At 36.4% G+C, this 27,871-nt stretch overlaps 1 protein-coding gene across 2 annotated transcripts in view; it reads left to right on the top strand.

Moving 5' to 3' along the window:
- LOC150097959 (lens fiber major intrinsic protein-like) overlaps positions 1 to 27,871 on the top strand; it is a 162,825-nt gene that overhangs the window by 86,317 nt on the left and 48,637 nt on the right. For both annotated transcript variants that reach the window (XM_090406536.1, XM_090406535.1), the window contains exon 3: positions 1,994 to 2,074. In XM_090406536.1, coding sequence (XP_090262662.1) covers positions 1,994 to 2,074 — 81 coding nt within the window. The remainder of the gene's footprint in view (positions 1 to 1,993; positions 2,075 to 27,871) is intronic.

The following is a 27,871-nucleotide window of genomic DNA, read 5'->3' as shown; positions in this document are numbered from 1 at the left end:
GTAGTGTATAACACGAAACAGTAGTCGTGCATTACCAAAGTAACCTGAGTCGCTAGTCAATAACAACCATATTACGCAAGGCAGACTGCGAATACTTACCAGCTCGCACATCTTGTGTATCATCGAATTCCGGCTGAGAAACGGCTTAGTTTCGTACCGATATTTGACAGCAAGATGCCATTTTCAAATTAACTGCAATGGTTAAATGCTAGCATTGTTAATTTGAGGGCGCTGGAATACTGCGTCATCTCTTGCACAGAACGCATGATTCAGTTATCTGATCGGTGCGACATGAGAGCAGCTATTCAATGTTCCTCTTGTTGGCGAACATTAAGGGGCGTTATTATGACAGGTAGGTTGTTAGGGAATTGATAGCGTACTTAAATGCACTGCTTCACTATTACAGTATGAACGAATGCATTACACCGAAGCATAAATTACTATCGATTACACAGTCCAACACAATTTTTGCTGACTTTTATATGAGACTCGTTTTTTACTAATTTGGGTGCGCTGATTTCAAATATCAAACCCATTTTTCTCTATCACCTCAGGTTTTTCCTCTATGGCATTTTCTTTTTGCTAATTTGTAAGTTTTTCATAGTTTTAAGGAGGCAGTACTATTTAGAGGAATCAAAAAAAATCGATTTTTTAATATTATTTTCTGAAAGTATGTACTTTCAAAAATCTGTTCCTAACTTTTTATCAAGAAATTCGAAAAATTCCCGAAGATATAGCCTATTATTCAAAGCGGTGCGCAGATCAGAATCTGAGCGCTCACCGCTCTCGCTTGTTAGTAAACGAATAAATGCGTAAGAACCTGCAACGGCTCGTACTGGCGCTTTGAATGCGAGAGAGGCCGATAATTAGATACATAACTACTTAACAATATTCATTAAAAATTACAAGAATATTTATAAAAAAATAATTTTACTTACACGAGTTTCAGGGAATAAATTTTTGTTTGTAGCAATTTCTGCTGTGTGTTCTGTTTTGGCATTCCCTTTGAATACTCCAACAGTAGTCGGCCATCATGTGAGAATCCCATCTTCCTTGGTACCGATCTTCCATAGTTTTTAAGTCTTGATGAAATCTTTCGCCTTGTTCATCGCTTACAGCACCTAAATTCTCTGGAAATCTATCAAGATGACTGTATAGGAAATGAAGCTTTATGCTCATGTTGCAACCTAGGCGCTGGAAATTTTCAAGCACTATTTCCACTAGATCCTTGTAATTGCACGCTTTTTTGTTTCCAAGAAAATTATTCGCAACCATCGTAAATGAAGTCCAGATCTCTTTCTCAATTTCGTTCATAGATTTGATGATTTTTGGGTCTGTTTTAGGCAGTTGTCATCGCCCACTTTTCGTCACCTAAATGTATTAGGTCGGTTATCGGCCTCTCTCGCATTCAAAGCGCCAGTACTTGCCGTTGCAGGTTCTTACGCATTTATTCGTTTACTAACAAGCGAGAGTGGTGAGCGCTCCGATTCTGATCTGCGCACCGCTTTGAATAATAGGCTATATCTTCGGGAATTTTTCGAATTTCTTGATAAAAAGTTAGGAACAGATTTTTAAAAGTACATACTTTCAGAAAATAATATTAAAAAATCGATTTTTTTTTTGATCCTCTAAATAGTACTGCCTCCTTAAAACTATTAAAAGCTTACAAATTAGCAAAAAGAAAATGCCATAGAGGAAAAAGCTGACGTGATAGAGAAAAATGGATTTGATATATGAAATCAGCGCACCCAAATTAGTAAAAAAAACAAGTGCCAGATCATAATCAGCAGGAAAAAAAATTTTTTTTTTGTTGGCCAGTGTCATTGTTTGTGTCTAAAACCATATAGGATAAATTATTCAATACAAATTTATGTATAATATTAATACGGATTTAATATTTTTCTTTCTTTTGGTACTATTAAGTTGATAATTCTAGTTATTTATTTATTGCCAATGAAAATAATCGTATTCTCTCTCTTGTTCTTCCCTGTAGCTTCCAGCAAGTGGTGCATCTATGAATCCTGCACGTTCATTAGGGCCTGCCTTCGTAATGAATCTCTGGGGATATCACTGGGTAAATACAGAAATTATTAATTCCATTAACTTTGCAAATTAACAGACGTAACCTAAGCTTGTGTTGAACCAAAATATGAAGCACTCTGAATTTAGATAGCAAAGAAAGATAATTATGCATTCAAGTTTTACATATACTATTATATTTAAAAAAATAAATTAAATTAAATAAATAAAAAAAAACAGGTCTGCCAACTCCTCGCTACTCATAACTTCCGTATATCTAAAGATGGGCCTAATTATTACTACCGCAGCTGCTCCAGGCTAAAATTTAGCTGAGCGGCTGGCGTTAGCCATAAAAAAAATAATAATAATAAAAGAGCTTTTTTAGATTCTTCTTTGAGCAATAAAATATAAAATAAACCGATAACAACAAAAAACTAGATTTTTTTTTTTTTTTTTTTTTTTTTTTACAGTAGAGCTCCATTTTTATTTCCATTATATATCCTGAAAAATGGCGACTTGAATGAATACTTTGTTCATTTAAGTCGCAAATGTAAAAGTTAAATTGCACATTACTGATAACAATGTGCGTGCACCTTGCAACATCAAAAGAGTTCAATAAGCTGCCTGAAAACAACTTTTAACGCGTGTTGCCGATTTGTTTAATTGTATCCTCATGACAGTGCCTACAATCTGTTCGTTGCTATAGCAACGACAATGAGGATTTCTCATTCCAATTATTTGCTAATAAATCTGCGTATTAAAAATTCTGATTTCACTTTCCTAAACGTGGCAGTTTCACTTTTGACTTGTATTGCTTATTTCGAAGCATTGTAATAGTGTTGTATTCTTGTTCGCCGTTCTGTCCATTTTTAATCACAATAGCATGATGCCATAGTTTGTATATCCACAAATCCAACTTATATGAATCGTAAGGATATTGCGTAATATTTATTTCAGTTGGAACTGCTTGCTTATTTCTGTATCTTATAATTATGACTATTTATGAATTCTGGCACATCGGAAGGAATCATAAATAAATTAAATTCACTATTTTTCTTTGGAGAACGTCAAAAATGACTTTAACAGTAAAAAACTTCGCAAAACAGCAATTTGAATAAAAAATATTATCAGCATGATTTCCTCGCTTCCGCTGGTCTCGGAGGATGAGAGGTCAGTGCACAATGGGCGGATCATGTTCTGCTTTTATGATGAGATAGAATTACACTTCTTGAATAACAGTGTTGTGAAGGCAACACCGTTAATTCAGTTTTTATTTTATTATGTTATTCCTTCTGTGTTTACTAACCTTTTGAACAGCATTTTGTTTGTTATTACATATGCTCCAATAAGCAGTCAAAAAAAAAAAAAAAAACATTAAGGGTGGAAACACAAAAGTTAAGCAGATTATCGATACGGCGGAAGTATACACCATAACGAATACGTGTTTGGAATAGCAGATATCCCAGGGAGCCTTCTACTTTGTAATGGGGTCCCTTATTTTTGATTTAGAATGAAAAGAACAGAAAAAAAGGGATATTTAATAATGTGGAGTCATCTATACTTCATTAATGTTTAAGCATCGTTATCCAAAGTAGAATTCTGAATCAAATTAATAAGTTTTTCAGAATATGATGAGAATATCAAGTAGCATTGGCGCACGCGCGCACCCATACAAATGCAGTACTTTGAAATTAATTGATCACGCCGTTTAGAAAATAACAGTTCGTCCTTCGAATAATTTTTAACCTTAATTATCCAGCCTTAGAGCATGCATCCGTAAAGGTCATACTTTTCGATCTCTCGTGCTCCGTTCCGTCTTGTCCCTGCGTCCGCAGCGTACTCACGATATTTGCCTTCTCGAGGGAAAGCCCTGAATTTGAATTCCATCTAAGAGGCAAAGAAACCTTTACAGAGCTATCCATTAGAAGGTGAGTTACTCGATCTACGGAGTTAATAGCAGCGTTTTATTCCCCCCCCCCTCCCAAAAAAAAAATCTTTTCATTCCTCCAAGCGTCAGCCAGAAGAACCTACCAAATGAATAAACTGCTAATTTTCTGCAGGGAGGGTCGGGGCGATGTTGCACACTCGCTTGTATTGCAGCATTCAGTAATTGTTTAGCTAGCAAACATATTATTGATTTCAAGGGTTATTGAGGTAATCATGTAGGTTGTAATTATGTTCTCTGCGTTCATAATTTTTAAACATGGCAACTCGAAATAGCGATGGTATGTTATATCGGTATTCATAGGTAATTGTCGCACTAGGGGGGAGGGGGGGCAGTTGAAAAAGCTACAGGTCAGCAAGTGTTTTTTTTTTTTCGTCTTTTATCATTTTTACTGGACAGTGGATGCAACATGAAAGGCAAAATTTGTTTACGGTTTGGTTTTCTTTTGTAATGTTAGAATTTTAACATCTTAGAGAAACAATGTCAAGTTCCAAATTAAGCTTAGCACATTCATTTACAAATTCGTAGGGAATTAATCTTAGATGGGTCGCAGCTTTTTTTTTTCTTCTCCCCTTATTATAAAGTTTATTTTAAAATGTTGTCAGTATAAGAAATAAAAGCTAATTAATGTAACAATTAAAATAAAATAATAAAAGATAATTGTTCAAGGACCGCCAGTCAGACTGCAAAATTGTCTTTATTTAATGGTATATTGGCACAAGTTCGGCAAAGGTCATACTGCGCCAAACCAAAGGTTACATTGGTACTCGGTCTTTATTGAGTAACAATACCATAGCCTAGACAAACTAATGGATCAACGCTCGGCTGGTGTCAGATTAAGACAAAGCAAATTATAAATTCCACGTGTTTGGATTTTTGCTTGGATCGCTTTTCATGATATCATTTAGGAGTATTTATTAGATGACCCATTCAACTTTCAGCCTTTGCTCAGCCCAAATGAGTTCTCACCCCTACCAGAAATATGAGGTTTCGAAGGGTGGTAGTAATGTTTCTAGTACTGAAATATTACCTGTCTAACGAACGTCTCGTTCCTTCAATCAAAAATTTAACTCATGGCTTCCCAGGCAGAGCCCGTGTAGCTTAGTGCGACTGCACGAAGAAAGACTTGGTTTCAAATTTAGTCGGCGACTAGAGGAAATTTTTCTAAGCCTTTTTTGGACCGGTTCCCGAGTTAGTCGATCTCTGGCACGGGCAAGCGGGTTTTTTCTCCCGGAAACTCGGGTTTTTCGTCTCGCAAACTCAAGAAAATCGACCGTAGAACCCACACTATTTCAGACATTAAATATATTGTGTTAGGGCCACGAGATGGCGGCAATTGTTGAGCCGTCTCTTCACTGCGTGCCGCTTAATTAGTGATAGCCTTGGGCCAGCAATCTCTGATTGGGTACCAGTGGAGATTGAACTGCCCACTCAGTCTCCAAAAATTACAAAAATCATCCAACTTCAAACGGTTCGTATATATCATATATAACTATAATAATTTTACTGGTTATTCCTACGCCTAACGTCCAAATTGGGTATTAAATAGTTGATAAATAAATGTTTGACCTACCTGGGCAACACTATGACAAAATATGTACACGAGACTTTAAGAATGCATTCCTCTTTAGTTTGAATCCTGTTGTATAATATTTCACAGTACGGCGACCAGTTTCTTCTTTCGCACTCCAAGCAACAACAGTGAATCTAAAATCCGATACGAGAAATGATTGCAGTAACACCGAGATTAAAAAGCTACCACAAAGTACGAACACATGCAGATAGCGCACATTACAGTATTGTTTTAGCAACTTAGCTAAACAATGTTTCATGAGACGTTCAGTAAACATCACTTTCTGATTTAGGGTGTAAAGATATTTTCAGATAATATGGAAGGCACGTGGTGAAACTGAATATCCTTTGCTTGGATCTATTTTGACTGCTTGGTCTAGTTTAACAACAATAATATTGTTAAAGTAGCATGCGTCGCGCAGAAATTATAAATATTTGCTAAATAAAATAAATAGCTTTTTCTCAAGTTAAAAAAAAAATCGTGGTTAAAGTTAAATTCATTCGGTAGCTTCCCTCCCCCTAATCTTACCACGAATTCAGTGTTCCGTTGTCATGGCAACATCACGTCACATTCCACTGAAGCGAAGGAAACTGCTTTATTATACAGAAAGATAATTTTGCAATAAGCACGCGGAAATATACAATAACATTTAAAAAAAAAATCCAACAAAATGATAAAACTAGTACACCAATGAAAACAATACTAGATTCTTAGCCTGAAACATTTATTTACTTAATGATAATTCTTATTTTGAAAAATACAACTAACCCTTTTCGATTATTTTACAGATGAAATCCAAGAAATTACTAATTACTGTAAATTACAACGACCAATAAATTAAAATATACTTCCTGCCTGTTTTATTAACATTCTTTTGTCCCGATTGCTTTCAGATAATAATCCATACAGAAATTAGTCTACAGTGCAATTTCTGTTTGAATCGTTAATTTTTCCGAAGACTAACACTTCCCTCATTTGAAGCAGAACTTGGTGCACACGTACTTTTCTCCCAAGTCTACAATTTGTTTTTATTAAGCGGACATTTCGAAGGCAACTGCATGCAATCTTGACAGAATGCGTGTTGTTTCCTTTGAAAATATACATATAAATAGTGTTAAAGTGAATAAATTGACTGCAACTGTGCCGAATTAAATCCAAACACAATTTAATGCAAACGCATTCTCATGAAGTTAGAGAACTTAAGTGGTCTGAATGTAAAAAGAATAAATTAAAATGTGAAATCCGCGATGAATTAAAGCTGTACTGGACATTGAAGCAATTGATATCAGGAGTTCTGTGATATCTCACATTACTTGACAATGTCGATTCATCCTCTGGGTCTCCTGAAGTTGGAACGTGCCATGCCGCGTTGAGTCGTTTGGAACTGGTCACCAGCGTTATTTTCTAAGCGTTGCTCCACGACCTTTTCACTGTGACGGAAGTACGGTGTTACAGTCTCACTGGGCGCCACAATTTCCAGGGTATTTTAACAGGTCATGTTTTCATTTGACAGATCGTGATAAGTAGCGGAGTTTTATTAGTGAAAGTGGACGTGGTTCTAATTTTGAATTCTCTCAAGACCTTTGCTTAATGGGGAACGTGCCAATGTATGGAATGAACAGGTGACCTTGAATCCAACATTTTCACGTGGGGGATATCAAGCATTCAGAGCGATCATTCCGCAGTTCGTTTATTCTGCCCGTTGTTTCGAAACGCGATAGCAAGGGAAAAAAACCTCCTAATAGCGCTGTATTTGTATCGATCAAGAGAGCGCTGGAGTTTCTGAGCTATGATTCCTACCTTTTGTGTTATATTTGTGGCAACTGAATATCGATTAGCATGTAATTTTGCTGGGTTACATTGCACCCCCCCCCCAAAAAAAAATCATCCAAGGGACTGTCGTAAAACATGTTAAATCGACTCTCCCTGATATATCTTTCATAAACAATTAAACATATCGCCTTGATAGCCTTAAATCAGTTTACTTATTATCGCTTATACTATTTTTGTACTGGATGCTATATTCGATAGTTACACCTACAATGTGAAGAACCTTTATCGGGACTTTTCAAACTGAAGGTGAGTTAGCCAGTCTCATATGGAGGTAGTAAAGTTTTTCATCCTTGAAAAGGCAAACCAGCCCAGTGAACACAAACACGTGTACAGACATAAAATACTCCTAGAGGGATACAGCAGAGGAATGGACTGCATTAAATTGCCTAAAACTCCTAAATTCAAAAAACTCCTTTCGAGCGTGAATATTTAATATCTCTGAAATGAAAATATTATCTGTCCCTTCACAGTAGCCGAAAGTTATCTTAGTGGACTTCACTCACACCACACTCAGTCGTTTGTTAATTACTCACAAAAAAGGAATTTAGTTCGCCTTATTTTGCTTTCGGTATGGTCCACATTGATCATTAAATGATAATACTTTACGATTCTCCTGGCATAAAGTGTGCTAGTTATAATAACTAACATTAAAATAGTTAGGCCTAATCTTCTGCTCCAAATGCCGATTTTTAGCAAGAGCTTATCGTTTAAAAATCCCAGATCATCTATTATGAAATACTGCTTCCATGTTGGTGGGTGTTCCCTTTGAAATGTTTATGTATGTTTTTAATTCCAGATCTATTTAGTCGGACTAATGAACTCTCTCTCTCTCTCTGCGACTTACTCCACTGTGTTCAATTTTTTTTGCGTCTTTTCTGAATACTTCCATGACCATTTTAAGTTGAGCTTGAATCGATGATTCCACTATTCTCGTTTTAACTGTGTTAAAATTGGAACAAAGTTTGCTCAGCATCGTCCTCGGTATAACTTTCAGGTATTCATTCCTGCGCCTCTGCAACTAACAACCTCCATCTTATTTTCCAGAAACTCCGAATCATTCCAAAAAAAAAAAAAAAAAGTGAAATCTTCCTGCACTTTGTATAATCCTTGTTCACAATATTTATAACTGATATTTATCTTTTGTAGATTTCTGTAAATCCTATATTCTCTATATTTAAAAAACTGACTGAGTTGAAATATATATATCACAGATGCGATACTGGAAAACAAATGGGTGAAAATTGTCACCGATTATTAAAAAATCCTGTTTCTATTTGAATATCAAATCAGAAGGGAGACAAGAGAGTCAACTTAGTATACGAATACATTTTACTATAGATTTCGAAATTAAATAACACTTTCATTTGTAATAACAGCACTGATTCAATGAGAAGTATGCTGAAAATGTTGTTGCTATAAACAGTGATATGAACCAAAAGAGACGTTATTTTCTTGTGTTATATTTATGGTGATGTCTTTATGCCGAAGCCCTGAATAAATCTGGAACACCGGGTAGTACAACTGTTGTGGACACGAAAGTTAATCAAGAAAATCCTAACGGCACAATAGCTGCATCTCGAGGGCATTCACCAATGTCAATAAGGATGTCAGCGACTCGAAATCCTTATGTAAACATTGGAATAATACAGGGTATTATTTAATACCATGTGTTTGGGATTGGGTGGAAGGGGTGGGGAGTTAAAACGTCGATAATAATGTCACCTGATTGTCCATCCTTACTGTTTTCGGAGGGATGTTCGGATTAATGCAATTAATTTGCAATCTCTCAATGCGCTATTTGAAGAACTGAGACTTTAATGCAATTATAAAGAAATGTAAAGAGAGACAAAAGTATCTTACTAAAAGTGAGATACTATGGTCAGTTCTATTCCTGCTGCAGATATTCTGAAGAGTATTTATTATTATTATAAATTGCGGTGCTTAATATACACTTAATTCAAAACATCTAGTAATCAGGGTATTGATTGCTGTACTGTTTTTTTTTTTTTTTTTGGTGGGGGGGGGGATAACTTTTCTAACAATTGAAACAATGTTAACGAATCCTCTGGTGCCTCAGTACTTGAATATTTTCACATGTTTTTATATATATATATATATATAATATCCGTGTTCTATGCAGATTTTGTACTGGATTATACATTTCGTAATGCACATCACAGAAATAAATTTAATACTAAAAAAAACTGAATAAATTGTGAGAAACCTCAATGGTTGTCTTCCGTTACTGAAAATAGAATGACACTTTTCAAATATGTAATAATTGATTATGAACAGTAGAAACATTTTTTTTTTTTTTTAGTTTGAATAGGAATATGGGTAAAGTATTACGTTGTTATTAATATCTAGTATGACTACCTAAGAATTATTTCTTTTTAAATTCAAATAGTTAACTGTGAATGCTGACATCAATCAATGAAGTACATATTTTCAAGGTGTTAACAAATAAGGTTAAAATAAACCCGAATAAATCTTATAACTATCAAAATATGTTAACAGAATTGATGTTTAAAAAGCAGCAATCATTTGTATCGGGTTTCAGATGCGTGCTTCATTAATCATCTGGGCCGTAATGCTGATCACAGTTGATTTAGGATCAGGTCTTATCGGAGCCGGAACAAATTTGTGTTTTGAAAGAGGAGAGGTGTTGCTCGGTAAATAATGCAGCACACAACTGATCTATTCAAATATATTACACGTGTTGTAATATATTGATTGTAATTACGACCGAAGTAACTGAAGCTATAAGGCCGGTGTATTATACTCTTAATTGCGTGTATATGGTCTGTTAATTGCTTGCGTTCTCCTGCCAATTTTAAGGATGTGTTAGTTTTACGTGTGACCACTTCGCTCATTTATAATTAAAAAAAAAAAAATCTTAACCCTTAAATCAAATTCCGTTTAGGGTGCCTTACACCTGACATCCTAAACGGAATTTGATTCGAACACAATACTTTCAAACCGAAGGACAAATGTCGCATCATCTTCGTGACAACAGTTCCAGAGTACAAACGGCGTCTAGATGAACGGCGAATTCAAGAAAAGTTCTGTGTTCAATCAAAGTGAATGCTTAATCGATACGGAGGCACCTCAATTTATTTATATTGCTAATTAACTAATGACTATATCAGACAATTTTGTAATTGGATGTACAATAAGGCAAAACCTTTCATTCAGTTCTGTTGATTGCATTGACAAAAAAATAATCTCAATAGGATTCTAGTTTTTCAAGCAGTATTCTTAATCAGAATAAATAATTGTAAATAAAAGTATATAAAAAAAATCAAAATAATTTTATAAGCATACAAAAATGGATCGAAGAATTTATCTTGGTGTTCACTATAAAATATTATTTTTGCACGAAAGTATAAAAATGAAAGGGAGATAGGCTTCCTTGTAGCTGATTTTGACATGCTGGAGAGAAAATGTTCCCATCACTGCATTCTCTATTAAGAATACTCCCCGAATCTTCCCCTGTAATGGAAAACGTTTCTATATTCAGTTATCATGTCTAAGCTTCACTTCTGTGATTCGATTTAATTCATTCCGAATGGATTTCAAATAATACATGGAAAAACGGAACACTTTTCCAAAGATGCTTTCCTTCTTAAAATTTAAGGAAAATAACTACAAAGGAAACTCTGGCAAGTATTATTTGAAAGTTTATCTTAAATTGCCACAGAAAAAATAGAAACTGTGGAGAGAGAGATTTTCAATTAGATATTCGGGAATGAATTCAAACTTATTTCCGCATCATGCTCCACATTTCTTTAGGAGTTTCATTTTATCGTGTTCGGATATGTTTTTGTTAAGATAAAGAAAACACGTGTTGGGGGAATAAGAAAAATTCACAGGGTGGTTGTCATTCATCAATATTTTCGAACAGCACGTCTGTCTGTTGTGTGACGCCAGATCTTGGCAGTCGTCGTTATCTCATCTAACCCCTGGCTATTGGCACTGGGCATTTATTGACCTGCTACCAGTGAAGACTGCGAGTTTCGTCCTATGTGTCTCTTGGGGATTTCTTCGAGGAGGTCATCAGAAAAAGACAGAGAATGCGGACACTGAAACGGGTTGATTGACATCGAGCCATCTGTTGAAATAATGAGTTACTCGTTTGTGTGCGGACTAAGAATATTTTTAATAATGCTTTTATAAACCTCGAATAACTTCTGAATGCTTACAGTTCTTTTATGGTTTTTTTTTATTATTATTAATTACTGCATTAAATACGCTGGCGACTGTGAGGTATTACAGATTAAAGAAAAACGAATAGATTTATAAAATTAAAAATATTAAAAGCTCATCGACTGTAGGCTTTACATATATTCTTGGAATCAAATAAGTTATTACGTTAACAAGAATTTCATAAAAACTGTGCTATTAAAGTGGTTGGTCCTTTAATGCCAAATTGGCTGATATTTCAAAAGTGCTTTTCTTGTTCGCGACAAAACAGTTATCACACGAAATGCAAATAAAGATGACATATTTCAAAGAAACTAAAGGACATTGCCTTTTGTTTTTCTTGTCAAACATGAAAGTACAGACACTGTAGATGTTAAGTCAGCCCTGGTTTTTTACTAGAACAATCGCAAAAGAATTTCAGATGGAAAAAAAAATCAACACAGATGTTTGTTTATTGTATGTCACAATAAATGTTAATTTCTAATTTTTAGAGTAAGCGAAAATATTAAAAATCAACACAGATGTTTGTTTATTGCTTGTCACAATAAATATTAATTTCTAATTTTTACAGTAAGCGAAAATATTAAAGGAAAAAAAATCGCTAAAAAGTTGTCTTTATATCAGATATGAAAGATGAATCCCAGAATTTATCCAACAGTAGTTTTAATTAAGTTCGTATTAGCCCGCTCTATGGAAATGAAAAAAATTGTATTTATGTTACCGAGAAGTTACACCTCTATTCTTTAATTGCTCGTTCAATCGAGTGCAAAATTTGAAATTGATCCTTCAAACTTTTCTGTGCTAAGAATCACAGGAGGAACAAATGAAAAGAATAAGATTGAAATAACTATCGGGAAAAAAAAAAATAAACGATCGCGAGGAAGGATAGTTCTGGACGTAATGATACTATTTTTTTATTAACTAATTGTCAATCAGTAAATCATTGCAATTTGTGCCAAACAACGCACTGATTTAAAAAAAAAAAAAAAAAAAAAAAATATATATATATATATATATATATATATATATATATATATGGATTCGTTTTCCTCGTGATCATCAACGACAGCTACGATGCTCATGGAGAGAAGCTTCGAAAGCTTCTAAACTGAACTTCTCTCCTTAGTTCAGCTAAGAATAAAAATTTCCAGTACATCATTATTAGCAATAATAGCTAAATATTGTGACACTTCAGCGCTCCAACCAGAAAAAATTCTCAGAAACGTTTGGGATCATTATTTATCCTCCACTCATAACTATAATATAAACAGATATCAACGTTTTTTGAATGTCCAGCATTTGCCAATCTCCCTATCTTTTTTTCTTTTTTTAAAAAAAAAAGGGAGGGTTGTTACTCTAGTTGACGGCACCATCCCGTTCAAACCACGTGGTTTCAACTGTTTGCATTAAAAGTTCAAATTCAAATAGTCTGAACCACGCCGTCGGAACTCTCCGCTAAGTTTCGAGGTAGAATCGAACCATAGTCTGTTGGATGTATAAATTTGTTACTTACTAACAAACTATTTTAATGTATATAAAAGATTTCTAATTGTTTCCATCCTCTTATAAAAAAGGAATAACGTAAGTGATACAGTTCTACTTAAAGAGATCACATTTCATTATCTGGACATCACTACTTTTCATACATCAATCTCACATTTCAAATTAGCAATAACGTCCTCATTTTCTCTTTAATATAAGAATGATTTATTTATTTTTATTAATATTTGCGAAGATTTTTCTAGTTGTAGCATTACGGATAAATACTAATCATGGGTACATTAACATTACTTTTTTCTTCATTCCACAGTTAGTCGATCTCTCTCTCTCTCTATTTTTTCAATTTGTTTTTATTAATTATATATATATACTTCAAAATTTGACTGTAACGAATTAATTTATATTTCTGTTACAAAAGGTTTTAAGAATAGTAATGAAAACAAGAACTATCAGAGAAGACAGAAAGTCGCAGATTTTTTTTTTGTCATTTAGTTTAGAGAATCGCTCCCAGAGGGCGCTTGCAACAACAGCATACAACACAAGAAGCCAATGCAGAAACTTAACAAGATTCAACCTGATTTGCAACTACAAGGAATAATTATGCTGTTGTTTTTTGCTATATAAGCCAAAGCGAACTTCTAGGACCAATAAGTTATTAGAAATGGGAAAGAACTCCAGCAGATTGAAGTACTGGATTTTTTCCTGGGAAATAAAGCATACTTTTAGAATTCAAAATTTAAAAAGTGAATCGTCATCCAGTAACGACTGCTAGCCTGATTTTTATTTATTCGTATGATGATATAACGGCTGTGAAACCCCTTACGGGGAAGTACGGCACCATCTCCCCCCACATTTTATTCGGGCTCGGGACTGGCATAGCTGACGAATTAGGCCTATGGCTGGGTCTTAAGTATTCCTGACTGTAATCCGTGTGTTCATGGGGCCGGTTTGCCTGAGGAAAAACCCCAGACCGGCTAACTTGGCTTTGTCTGAGAAAGATCCTTAAGCTCCTCACGTCGGCGACGAGACTCGAACCAGGGCACTCCTTTCCCAGGCATTGGTTGCGTAGCGCATAACCACTAGGCTAACCGCGCGGACTGCTAGCCTGAATTTTTATTTTATGGGTTTCATGTAAAATACAAACTTGTAACATTAAAAAATATCATTATGATTGTTTTAAGAAAATACAACTACCTGATATTTTCGAGAACAGGAATCTTTATTAGGGCTTTTCATGAAGAGGAATTAGTCGATCGGCTTATGCGAGTGGCAGGTTTTTCTCTTGGAAAATTTGTCAACCCGCAAAACAGTCACAAAGAATGTCCTCTGTTAGCACTCATAGTACATGGCCTCATGGCCTTCAGCCGTAATTTCAAACAACGCAACCTAGATTATTGGATAATTATAAAAGGCAGGTCGTCATTACTTTAGCTATAGCGATTGTGGGTTTTCTCTTGGGAGGGATTTCGTTTGAGATACTGGTATTCAGCGTTCACTTATTCTTTCTTGTGATTACTATTCTGGAAGCGCACATAAAACAGATCAAAGAGGAATGATAAAAGGCCTAGACTGGACTGTTTTGGGATTACTGCCAGGGTAATTAAGGCTCAGTACAAGTGAATTGTGTCTGCTAACTGCGGGTGTTCTGCTGGTCATTTTTCCTATTTTGCGTGACGAAACATCTGAGTTCTGGGAGGCATCACCTTAACATCTCTATACGAAACGGGTACTGCACCTCTTTAATCGTAACCCTCATAAAAGTTCTTCGCTTTCCAGGCGACAATAGAGCGCAGGTTTATTCACTTGCGTTCTCGTTAACAAAAGATTACAGAAATTGGAATACATGTTCAAACTATTCAAGACTGTAGAAATTTGCAGGAGTCATCATTCTAATTTTCACCAACCAAAAAAAGAAACCCATGGGATTCTTTTTTTTTTTTTAGCTTCAATATGCTAACTTCAATTGCAAAAGAGATCTATTAATGTTAAACAATTTTTAAATATTATTAAAATTATTATCGGCGCTTCAAGATTTGTTAACAAGTACAAAGATTCGCTAAAAATCTGGGTAACTGTGAGAAAAAAACATTGGTGTATCAGGATCAAATATTTATAATGAAAGTAATGAATGTGAGACATTAATTTATTATAACGTAAATGTTAAAAAATAAATTCTTTATTATTGTTATTCCTGAATAATAAAAATTATGTTCTCCCAAATTGCCTTGCCTAAGAGAAGTACGCAAGTAAAGAAAGTTTGGGAGACAATGCGTAGTAACTGTTTGTTGAATGCTTGTTACCATCTCGTTGTAATGTAGAATTGGCGACATGTTTGTGGTTTCTGTTAGCACGAGAGAGCAAAAATTGCTTTCTAGTTCGCTGAAAGGTTTTCTGCTGTCTTACTCAGATTTATTTCTTTTCTCCTAAACACCTCTCAGGTGTGTGCGCACGCGCGCACCCACACCTATAAGAGTGCTTTTATATTTTTCCTCTTAATTCTCCGTATCGGATTACGGAGAGTTGAAAGGCGTTGTGTACGACCGAATCTCAGTAAAGGCGGCTTATGTGTAAGCTCTCCCCTTCTGCGCGTGTGTCTCGAGGAGATCTTGAGTAAGAGGAAGAACGCTGTGATTACTAAGAGAAAAAATGAAGAAAAAAATCAGAAAAGGAAGTTTGCAGCAAAGAGTAATATTAGGCCGCGGATCTCAGTGAGTACCTACCAATTAAAATATTGGGAAATATTTTTACAAAAGATGAAATGAAGTAAATTCTTTTACAATGATTTCTTAAGGAACTGCCCTGATGATTGTCTAATTAACGCAGTCTACACTCTTATTATATTTATAAACTTGCAGTGAAAAAAAATGACTTTCTTATGTCTGTTTTATGGTAAATTCTGCTAATTATATTACTGCTCTTGGATAGAAAGTCGGGGGGAAAAATAAAATTTAATATCTGTAAATTGTACTTTTACAGATATTAACAAAGCAGTGGGAGATTGATACGATGGTAGGGTATTCGATAAGACAGTAACAGAGAGCATGAGTAAACATGAAGAAAAATTCAATGATTAAGAGATTTAGAGAATAAAACAGGAAATTACGTGTGCAAATTCTGGTTAAGAACAGCAGATGCAAGCACAAAGAAAAATGCATTTAGCAGAAATTGATGTCCTCTCTGCCAAGGGAGTAGGGAGTTGGTAAGAAGTTATTAATTTTATCTCTCTCTCCCTGAACTTTTTGAGCAGTCATCTCATTTATGAAAACAGTCGAAGGATTTGCAATTTTTATAGCATTAATAACTGTTAGGAGGTAAAATAAGGTCTGCTATGAAATATACTCTCATGAACCAAACATCATGACCACCCTAGACTGCACGGTTAGTCGGAAACAAGTCGATGTTGGAGGTATCCTGGTATGTGAATTGTTCTCATGGACATCACTGGGTTCACTCATGAAAGCTGAACACGCATTGACTGATAATTATTATCTTTAGATTGTTTCGGACCAGGTATTGCCCTATATGCTGACAATGTGGTCCGATGGACCTCTACTCTTCCATCAAGCCAACATCCCATGTCAAAAGGCTCGTATTGTGCAAGCATGGCTTGAAGAACATATCCAAGCATTCCATGTACTCTTCTGGCCGCTCAATTCTTCTGATTTGAATCCAATGGAACATTTGTGGGATCATGAGGAACAAAGCATCTGCCGGTCGACGCTAGTGCCTTGCTCGATCGCTGACCTTCGTGACGTTATGCTGTCTACTTAGTCCAGAATACCTCAGAACAAACCAACCCACGGTCTAGTGGAGTCAATGCCAAGACAGTTACACGTGGTTACCTCAGGCCAAAGGGAGGACTAATATGCTGCTAGGCAGATTGTTCATAACGTTTTGACTCATGAGTGTAAATCATATTTTTTTGGATGCTGAAAAGACTAACGCAAAAATAAATTTTTCTGAGTATTGTTAGTTTTTTATTATTATTATTATTCGCAGTGCTGTCGAGAATCTTTGGACGACCTTCAGTGTTTATAGTTAAGAATAATTCAAGATTATGGACATTTAGTGCGGGTGAAAGATACCACAATCAATCTAGTGTAGATAATTAATGTGTGTGAACTTTTCAGTTTGAGTCTTCTCAGTCAAATGCATTCAGAACACTTTAACTGCCTCGGTGCATTCGAATTATCACCCTGCTGCAGTGCTTGCTTTCATTACAGAACATAAAAGAAAATCAGATTAGTTATTTTTGTGAGTAACGATGCAGCAGAACCATCCAGATAGAAAAGAGGTTGAAGCAGAGTTGGACAAAAGTTGTGGCTGACAACATTAGAATATAAATGTTGCACCGAAAGCTGTTTACGATATGCGTTATTCTTATTTTGGATGGCCTTGTTACATTTCTTAAAGAGCCGAGGCGTAAATAAGGGACACGAATAAAACTAAATGCCGTTTCCATGGCTGTAACCATCTTTCTGTCTCCTTACAATACTAAACAATAGGAAGTCGGTAGTGGCCTGCTGTGAATTGCAAGAAATATTTATAGTTTTAAGTGGGATTGATTCGAAGATAGCAGGGTTTCCTTACAGCAGCCATGTTTTTTTTTTTTTTTTTTTTTTTTTTTCCGCAGAAAGCCCAGTCAGCTAGAGAACAAATGAACTCAATCAACTGTATATCAAGTCCCCTTATATGCAGTTGATTGAGTAATCGTAAACAACAACTGTTAAGGAAGTTGATTTCTTCTCCACGAAGAAATCAATACCTATTTGTAATCTTAAGTGTCTCGAAGACAACTGATATCAGCAGTATGCTTACAAAGATGTTAGTGAGAAAGAGATCGCAAGTGTTTAGAGAAAGAATGATAAGATTGTTTGGTAGGGAATGTGAACAATTTATGTGAGATCACTAGTGAAAGTAAATGTCTTAGTTTCTCTATCTAACAAATCGGTACAAAAAATAAAAGCCATCAAGTTGGAGCCATGAACATTAAAAGTCCCGAGTAAGATTACTTTGCTGTCAGGAAGTCTGATTAGAAATACAGAAGATTTAAAGAAAGAGAAGGTGTTACGAATATTTTGTGTTATTAGGTGAGTGAGAGAGACAGAAAATTAATGAGACAAAAAATAAATAAATAGACACCACATTGTAGAATGAAGACTGAATTTTTAAACTGAACAAATGTTTCCGATTACCTTATCGCATAACGAATGAATACCCTTGGAGGGTAATGGATGGCAATGCTGTAGCCAATGAAGTTTAACTGAGGTTCGGCTGTTGCTGTTAACCCCTTGGGCGCTGAGATTCGAGAGTTTTGAGTTCTCTCTCTTAAGGTTTTTGCCTTAAGGGAGCAATTTGAGTCTCCGGGGAAAGTGTTCTCCGACACGGCCCGCTGAGGGGCTTTGTCGGTGAATGATTTTCTTCGGAATATGCGCGGTTCTGCTCGGTGGTGGCGTGTGGGTGGAAGGCCATCACTGAGTGGAGCCAACGCTGAGATGGACGGTCTTTCGCCCACGAATGAGTGGCCTAGGGATCGTCCGAATTTTTAGAGACGGCTTTACCTTTAAATATGGCAATGCTGTAGCCAATGAAGTGCTAACTGAGGCTCGGCTATTGCTGCTACCCTCCTGCCATTATCAGAGCTTCAATAGCTCAATAACACCTTATCCCTACACTGCCCTCTACAGATAACGGGGAAGATGAAAAGCATTCTTGCTTCTCCCCCTTTAAGCCAGTCCTTATAAGGACTATAAGGATTACCTTATCTTTGTACTATTATACTATAAATTTCCAAATCTTTCGTATCAAAACTTAGAGTTGGAAATTCTTCCTTACTGTCGTTAACACTTGGTCAACCAATGTGTGTATTGCAGACTTCTTGCTTTTCTGCGGTTGAATTTCGAAACTGGATTTCGATAACACTTTGCTAAAATATTTTTCACTTTAAAGAGAAAACGAGTCTAGCTGTGCATGTCGTATTGAACAATACTGTGTATACTATCTTGTCAAGAACGGTTTCAGGAAGTTGCACCAGAGGGCGTTGATTTATCAATGTCTACTTCTATTTTTAGATTTGCGTATTTTTATTGAAGTTGATGTTCATCGTTGGAGGGGGGGATTTTCCTTTGCCTCAGTCTTTATTTAGGAGGATTTCTGCAAATGAAAATTATTGATGGCGGCTGCGTAGGTCGAGCATCTCTTGCAAATGCAATGTTGCTTAACTTTCGTCAAAGAAAAACAAAGTGGAAAGTCACCGGAGCAATTGTATGAATATTTGAGTAAGCTTTTAAGGATAACAAATTAACATGGCAGCACCATCACAAAATGCATTAAGGAACGAATGCAATTCCAGATCTGCTCTTTCTCGCTTTAACTGATTAATCTCAAAGTAAACGTCTGCCGTCCACATTATCAAGACGTTTCATGGGGTACTATACGTTTCCTATTGATGTTGTTGATTCAATCGGTTTCGGAGAAATTTTGAATTCAATTAGTTCCGTAGGGGCGGGTTGTAATTCTCTGCCGTGAAATACAACCTGCTTGAACGCTAAGGCAGGATTTACAAACTTTCATTAATTTTTCAGCTAAGCGAAGCGATACGCTTAAAAAAAAAACATCCATGAAAGATTTTTTTTTCTCTAATTTGTTCGCATAATCACATTCGTCATGTTTTGCTTGTTGACTTTTAACTGTAAACGGATTACGATTCTAAATACACTTGAAAGGAAAAGACGAATGAGAAAGGAGCAGTTAAAATAAAGAAAGTAAAAGAAAACATTCACTTCCGACAAGAAACTCTCTGAGTTACAAATCGTATCCTGGCAATTCGGTCTTTTCAAGTCCCAAGAGAGGGAAGTATTTACCGCTTCAGCACCGCTGCGTACTCCTCTTTTTTCGCACTTTGAGTTTGCTGCTCCGTGAGAGGAGAAAGGAGAGAATGACAGAAGAGAAAAAAAAACCGAATTGCTTCGCGTTCTGACACAAATATTCAAAGAAATTCTCCGGAAGATAATCAAAGAGAACGACCTTTCGTCCCACTCGATCAAATCAGTTTAACGTTGTGTCCGTTTAAATAGCTTTTCTGGTCCGTGAATAAAAGTTGTAATAAGTAACAAACGCTAGCGCGGAATAGACCCGCGCTTTCTTCGACACATGATATAAGAATCATCATCACAAAGACTTTCTCTTATCATTCTTTCTAATAGTTCTTCCTTTCTCACGCTGAAAAGTTGTTTGAAATCGAAATAGAGCGATGGTATCCTCAGACTTTTTAGACGACGGAGAGTGGAAAAGCAAGAAGCGAATCTCAGATTTATTGTTTCCTCCGAACATGTGGTCTCAATTCTCTTAAATGGAAATTCGCCACAGGGTTTTCAAGGAAAGTATTTTTCGATGATTATTTAGTACATTTACTGAAAACCTAACATTGTTACTATATATGATTCTATATTTTCATTATATATTTTCATTATATATATATATATATATATATATATATATATAAAGTAACGAATTTATTAATAAATAAATTTACATATTAAAATTTGCTTTCATTAAAAATATTTCATCCTCAACCACGAACAAACACCAATAATAAAAGTTTCGTATTGACAAGAGCAAACGAATATCGGCGTTAGATCGCAGTGCATTTGTTTCGTGTAACGATAATTGAAAAAATATAATTCTTTTCGGCCTTGTATCTATAATTATTTATGTATCTATATACAAGGCTGAATTATTTATTTTTCATTATTATTATTTTAATAAAATTAAATAAGATTAACAAAAAATAGTTCACCACGCACCAATAATAAACGTTTCATATCTCACAGAAATAACGTGCGTAAGGATACTAAAAAATACAGTGCCGTTTGGACAGTGTGGGCATGACGTAACGTGCAATGACAAGCGCAAACGAATACCGGCGTTAGATCGCAGTGCATTTGTTTCGTAATCTAAAGCGTTAATCGAACAATTCCAATTATTAACTATTCAATCAATGTCAAAACATAAGCTGTAGACTTTAACATGTTATATTGCATTTATATAATGTTGTAAGCATTATTATTTATAAACACAAACGAAATTAAAATTTTTCATTTTTTCCTTGGGGGTGCTGCAGTGTCGCAGTGCTTATGTACGGGCCACCACTGGTACGGATACCATCAGAGCACATGTCGCATTCACCGTAAATCGGAAATGAATACGGGCAGATACGGCTTCACCAGATTTTGTTCCTGTACTGGAGCTATTGTAAAAGTCTTGGCTATAATATTTACTTAGCTGTTTATTTTAAAACTAAGAGATGTCGCTACTAACCGGTATTTTCGCTGATAATGTGTGTGCATTGTAATCAGTAAAGCAGAATAAATGTACATGTGAAACCAAATAAAGGAAAAAGAATGTATTCAACTATACGGGTGATCGTTGCCTCCAGTTTGCACCCTGGAGTAATGAATGTAAGGAAACTCTTTGGAAAGATGGGGTAGGTTCTCCAAATAATTATGAACAGTGCTGTCCTTTCATCAGTATTTTTAATCTGTGCATTAGGATAATCTAACTGCATATAAAATCTTTAGTTATGTATATGAAAATACGCACGCATAACGGTACTGACTTGATGGGTGAAGCATAAATGCTTTTCATATTCTCCTTTGTCTGAGAAGGAAAGTTCTTTGAGTGGAGAAATTATTGAGCTTTAAGCTCGCCCTGAGATTAGCTGTGTTCAGCTGAGCATAGAATTGATTTGGGTCTTTTGTATTTGCAGAAATCTGCTTTGTTATAGTCTGAAGCTTGCTTGATCAGTGGGTTCGGATGATTAATTGTCTTGATGAAGAACTTTTCAGCTAGGTCGTGAAGGAGGGACGTGATATAGGGAATGTTGACTTCTCTGTGAATCTGGGAGTTTCTGATCAACCATGGGGCATCTAAACTCATTCTCAGACATTTGTTCTGTATTCTTTGTAGATTTTGAATATTTGTGTTCGAGGTATGACTCCATGCAGGAGATGCGTAAGTGATGACTGGGCGTATTACCATCTTGTACATGAACTGCGCTATTACTTTGGATGTCTTTGAACTTGTGTTTTATATGGCTGGTGAATTGTAGTTTTTTGTCGAGAATTACGCCGAGATATTTGACTATATTCTGCCATTTGTTTCATCTTGTGGGGCTCTTGTGTTATGGTACTTCTTTCTGGTTTTGTTTTTCAGTCTGATTAAATCCATGATTTCCTCGGGGATCCGACCACTATGGCGAAAGACTGTAGTTTGGGTAACTGACTTTATTGCTTTTTTGATTTGACTGGAATCACTAAAGAGGAAATAGAATTTGCAGCAAATTCTATTTCCTCTTTAGTGTGAATAGCAGGGACTGGACCAATGTGATCAGGGAGAATTCCGAAGCGTTTGTCCCAAGATATGAAAGAGTGGGGAGGGGAGAATTGTTCTTGTGTACCGAGTTGAAGCAGAATAGGGTTGTGATCGGATGAAAGTTCATTTAATGTTTCCAGCTGATATTGGTATCTCATGTTTTTGAGGATGACTATGTCAAGTACATCTGAACTTCCAGCTGAGCTGTGATGGGTTGGCTCTGTGGGTCCGGCTACGACAATAGAATTTTGTGTTGAGTAATGGTTCGGAGTTCGACCTTTGTCGTTGATTGTGGAGCTATGCCAGGCTGTGTTTGGCATTAAAGTCACCAGCCATGATGATGGAATCTGAGAAGCCAAGAATGTTGTCCAAGTCAGATATCAGTAATGGAATGCTGGGTGGATTATATACAGCATAGATTTTGATATTGCCAGCATTGTTGGTATGAACTTCAATGCCTATTATCTCAAGGTTCTTGGTTTGTGGATTGGTCAGAAATTGTGGCTTAGGTAGTTTTTAATGTATATGGCTGTTCCTCCTCCACTGCTGGCGAGTCTGTTTTGTACAAAATATAGTTCCGTAACTTGGGGTTATTAGCTGGCCTGAGATGTGTTTCATTTACTAGTATTATGTCAGGATTGTGTCTGTGAGTGAACTCTTGCAGTTCTAAGATTTTGTTACTCAGTCCATTGGCGTTCCATGCAATGATCATGAGAGAGTTGGGATGGAATTATCTTTTATTCATTATTGAGGGCTGTCAGAATTGAGTGGGTACCTTGTAGGAATCTTTTCGTGGAGGATGGCGAAGGATTTGTCCTGCTGAATTCTTGTAACATGGTAGCTAGTGAGGCAGTTAATACTGATGTTAGATTTGAGCTTATTTGATCATGGGATGGAGCAGTCTTTGTTCGTGCTGCCTCTGCATACGTTTTGGGCATTTGTTTCCTTTCCTGAGTTGTCAAGCTGGAGATAATTTGGACTGGGGTGTGATCTTCACGGCTATCTTGAGCATCGCTATAATGTGTTGGAAGGGTAGTTTTTGCTGATCCTTGGTTATTTGGGTGTGTAATGCATCCCTTGTAGTTGGCGGGGTGGGGTCCTCCACAGTAGGCGCATTTGGCTGGTGTGAATCTTAGCTTGGTACACATGATGGTCTGGTGGCCTTGCCGCATTTTAAACACCTGTAATTTGCCTTGCAAAGTTTTTGGGCATGGCCAAACCTTTGGCACTGCCCTGCTGACGACTTTTTCCTTAGTGGCTCAGTAGAAATTCTGAGGTCACAGATCGCAGTCAGTTCATATATCTCTTTCTGTGCCTTGTCAATTTCTACGAGCACCAATGGCATTGGCCGTTTATTTGACCTGAGCATCCTGCTCACTTTTACTGGTGTTAGGCCCCGACTCATAAGGTCAGCAGTGATTTCTTCACAGGTGACACCTTCGGTTACCCCACGAAGTACTACTTTGAGATTCTTTTCACTGGGTAAAGCGAAAGTGTGATAAGGAAGACTTTTGTTATCCATTAGTTTTGTTAATTGGCTGTAGTCAGTGACCGAGGCTGGCTGGATTTTGACTCTTTTATCTTGATTTTTAGCCCAGGAATATGAGATTTTATGTTCCCTAAGGGCTGACGTGACAGTGATCCATTTGTCCTTGTCCCTTAGTATAACAGGTGGAACCTTTTCGTTTTCCTTGGGACATCCGGTGTTGGTGAGTCTTCCTCCATCTGGTCCTCTGTAGTTCTTCTTTTGTTAGAATGCTCTCCCTGAGAGTTGTTTTGACAGGGGGATTTTGGTGACAGAGCAGCAATGAGTTCATCTTGTGATATCTCATTCTCCTCTTCTCCATCCTGATCATTAGAGTGAATGTACTGTTTTATAAAACCCGGTCAGTCAGATTCAAGCTTGAGTATTATCAGTTTCAGTACCTCTAGGGACTGCTCCTCATTAAGGATCTGGTCTTTGATGTTTTCAACATCAAAGTGGCGATTTACTGACAGCAGTATGAATAATCCCGCAGGGCTAGGGGCCTGCCAGCAAAGTATCCTGTAGATCTAGATGGACTACTAGTAGTATATAATCCCGCAGGGTTTCGAGCTTGCCAGCAGAATTCCTGTAGACAGAGTTGGTCTACTAGCAAATTTAGTCTTGTTGCGACCTACTTATTGGGGAAAGGAGCATCAGTATCTCCCTTGGCCACAGTTTGGAAACCTACCTCCCTATAAAACCTTAAATCCGCCGCTGGTCCTCATTGCGGGTGGGGCCTGCTGGCCATTTGACCTCCTACACGTTTCGTGTAGAGGGGAGACAGTAGGAATCAAACTGTGTCAGCGCCAGTGCAATGTGAGATTACTGAGAAACCTTGTATGCAATGTAATCAGGCTCAGTCCAATATAATACGTCCGTTCTCATTGAAGTTCGCGCCTTTTTCTATATGAAAGTACGATTGTTTCCAAGTTATATATGAAATCACAAATTTAAAATTAGCGTAATAAGATGAATAAGATTCTTCCATGTACAGGCAAAATAGCCGTAAATATAATAGTTTCTTTATAGCTTTTTATGGAGAGACCGCTACAAGTAGTTTTTATGCTAGTTGCATAGACTATTAGTATTAATCATTTATTTATAAATTATTAAATAAAAAAATTAATAGATGTCGTTAGTTGATTGACCGCTGCGCCATCTTTAGTATTAATTTGGCGAGTACCAACAATTAAATCATATTTAGAAATGATTTGATTTTGTTTATTTCGCATATAGAAACATTTTTAAATAAAGTATAGATTACATTGTAAACTTTAAATGGTATGCATATTCTATATAAAGGTGAACGACACTGGAATGCAAAAACGGTAAATTTTTGTTAATTACCTAACAAGGTTTAACGAAAACGCAAAAGTAGCACCTTTTTTTGTTATGCGAGTTATATAACTTCCTGTGTACGGTCGCCTACTCGTATATTTTTGCACGGTTTGCACTTCACTACGGTTGTAATTCAGTTATCAAAAGACCACAGTCATCAACTAACAGAGATAGAATGGAGACAGGATTCTACAATTACATTGGCGCCTTTGTTTAAGATGAAAGTAGATGCGTAGCTGTGTTAGCTGGTTGACCGCTGCGCCATCTTCAGTATTAATTGGGCGAGTACCGACAATAAATCATAATATTTAGAAATTTTGTTGATTATAAACGGTTAAATTTTTTTTCTGTTATGACAGGGTTCACTTAACTATTCTGCCTACTTGATTGGCCCCTTTCAGTGCGAAAATCGATTGAACAAAATGTTTAATCATAAAGATATTGCGATGTCAATTGACAATAATATTAATAGTGTTTTTCGAAGTCCAGCTGTGCTTGACTTCGAAACGTTGATTAACTAACAAAATCTTTCGCAGCTAATGATACTTTTTAGAATAAAAATCCACAAAAAACGCCAAAGCTACTTACTTAATAAATTAAAGGAGCCTTTAATAGTTAATCTCTTGGAAAAATATTTTATATGCAAACAGCTTCATGAGAAATTAACTTTACACAAACGGGAAGGCCGTTTCGGGATGGGGGAACAGCACTGTTTATCCCATCCACGTCCCTTTAACGGCCACTTGTGTGCCGAATTATTACGTAATGCAGTCGATGTAGAGTGGTTTCACGCAGCTCAAGGCAATCGGTGCTCGTGAACAGCAAGCTTGGCAGTAAAACGGTCATAAAGGAACGTATAACCATAATTTAAAGAAAGCTCTGGAAAGTTTAAAGGCCTAATTTCTTAGTGATTTTCCTCTATAAGAGTAACGCAAAGAAACACATAAAATACTTTATTTGAATTCTGAACAGTAGGCAGGGTAGTTAAGTGAACCCCAATGGATTCTTTGGACGGGAACCACTCACGGAGCCATGAATTGTTGGATTTCTCATGGCAAATTACTTCAGGGAGGCAAGACATTTAAGTAAGAGTGAAATGATTGAATTATTCCGCGTACATTTGCTCTCCGTAAGGCACATTAGGGAAATCTTAAGGGAATTTACGGAATTAGACCATGCCGAAATCAAACGTCAAAGATATCTGAGATACAGGAGGCATCCAATAACGAATTGGAATGTCCAAGTTAGTGCGTGTTACAGCAATGCTGGCATCCAATTACTCATGCCGGTATTTGCATTTTAGGAGGAATACACTTGGTCGTCGACTTATGACCGACTTCCGTTCTGGCTGACAGGTCGGAAGTCAATCTGGAGTCGTATGTCGGCCATATATTTATTAACAGTATTCTTTAACCTTTCTAATCTTTTTATCATCTTTATAATTTATTTTTATAATCTTTTAAATTTATAATTATGTATATTGTACATAATGTGAAAAATAATACTGTACATACTGCATTGTAAACACAAAAATGCAATCTAAAATTAATGTAAAAATTAATACAAATGAAATTTACAAAATCAATTTTTAATCTTTGCTTGTGCTGGGTTGTGGATCGTCAGGGTCATGTTCGTGGGTTGAGGTAGGAGATGTTCTCTTGATGAGGAACATGCTGACTTTGTTTGAACAGTTTGTTTCTTTTTTTCTTCATATATCTCACGATAACAACGCACAGCATCTTGAATGATACGTTCAACCTTTGTGAATCGTTCGACATTAGGATCCATTGCTTCGAAAGGCGAGAGCTTTATTCAGTTGCGAAAAAGAATCTGATAAACTCTTTCCGGTGAATTTCTTTTCTGGCTCCTCTTCTTCTTTCTCTTCTTCCTGTCTCGCTTTTTCTTCTGACACTCTCTGTGCTTCCAATTCAATCAGCTCTTCATCCGAAAGTTCATTTCACAATCTAGCAACTCCTCTACGCCTTCTATTTCACATTCTAATTTAAGATTTTTTGCAAGTTTAACTATTTTCTCTGTAATCACTTCCAGTTCCTCTCCTTTTTCAAATCCTTCAAATGTATTCGCATAACATTTTAGACACTTTTTCCAAATTTCCGACATACAATTCTTTGTTACACATTCCCATGCGGTCGAAATATTCTTGACACACTGAAGAATGTTGTACTGCTTCCAAAAGTCTCGCAAAGATAAATCAACATCTATCGCTTCGATTGCGAATGTCGTTCTGAGGTAGTGAGCCTTGAATGTTGAAATAGCACCCTGATCCATGGGTTGAATGAGAGCAGTTGTGTTAGGTGGCATAAAAACCACTCTAACATCATGTTGAAGGTCGTCCAGATGAGGAGGATGGCCAGGGGCATTGTCCATAATCAATAAAATCATGAAAGGGATACCTCTCTCCGCACAATATTCACGAGCCTGGGGAATAAAGCAGTTCATGAACCAGTCTTCGAACAGTGCTCGAGTCATCCAAGCTTCAGGGTTTGAACGGTAGTAAACGGGCAGTGTGTGCTTGTTGATGTGCTTAAATGCACGAGGGTTT

This window comes from Typopeltis vanoorti, chromosome 16, assembly GCF_054136105.1.
Source record: "Typopeltis vanoorti isolate ZY-2024b chromosome 16, IOZ_Tvanoo_1.0, whole genome shotgun sequence".
NCBI classification, from domain to species: domain Eukaryota; kingdom Metazoa; phylum Arthropoda; class Arachnida; order Uropygi; family Thelyphonidae; genus Typopeltis; species Typopeltis vanoorti.
The sequence above is the reverse complement of the archived record's forward strand: the minus strand, read 5'-3'. Positions and strand labels throughout refer to the sequence as shown.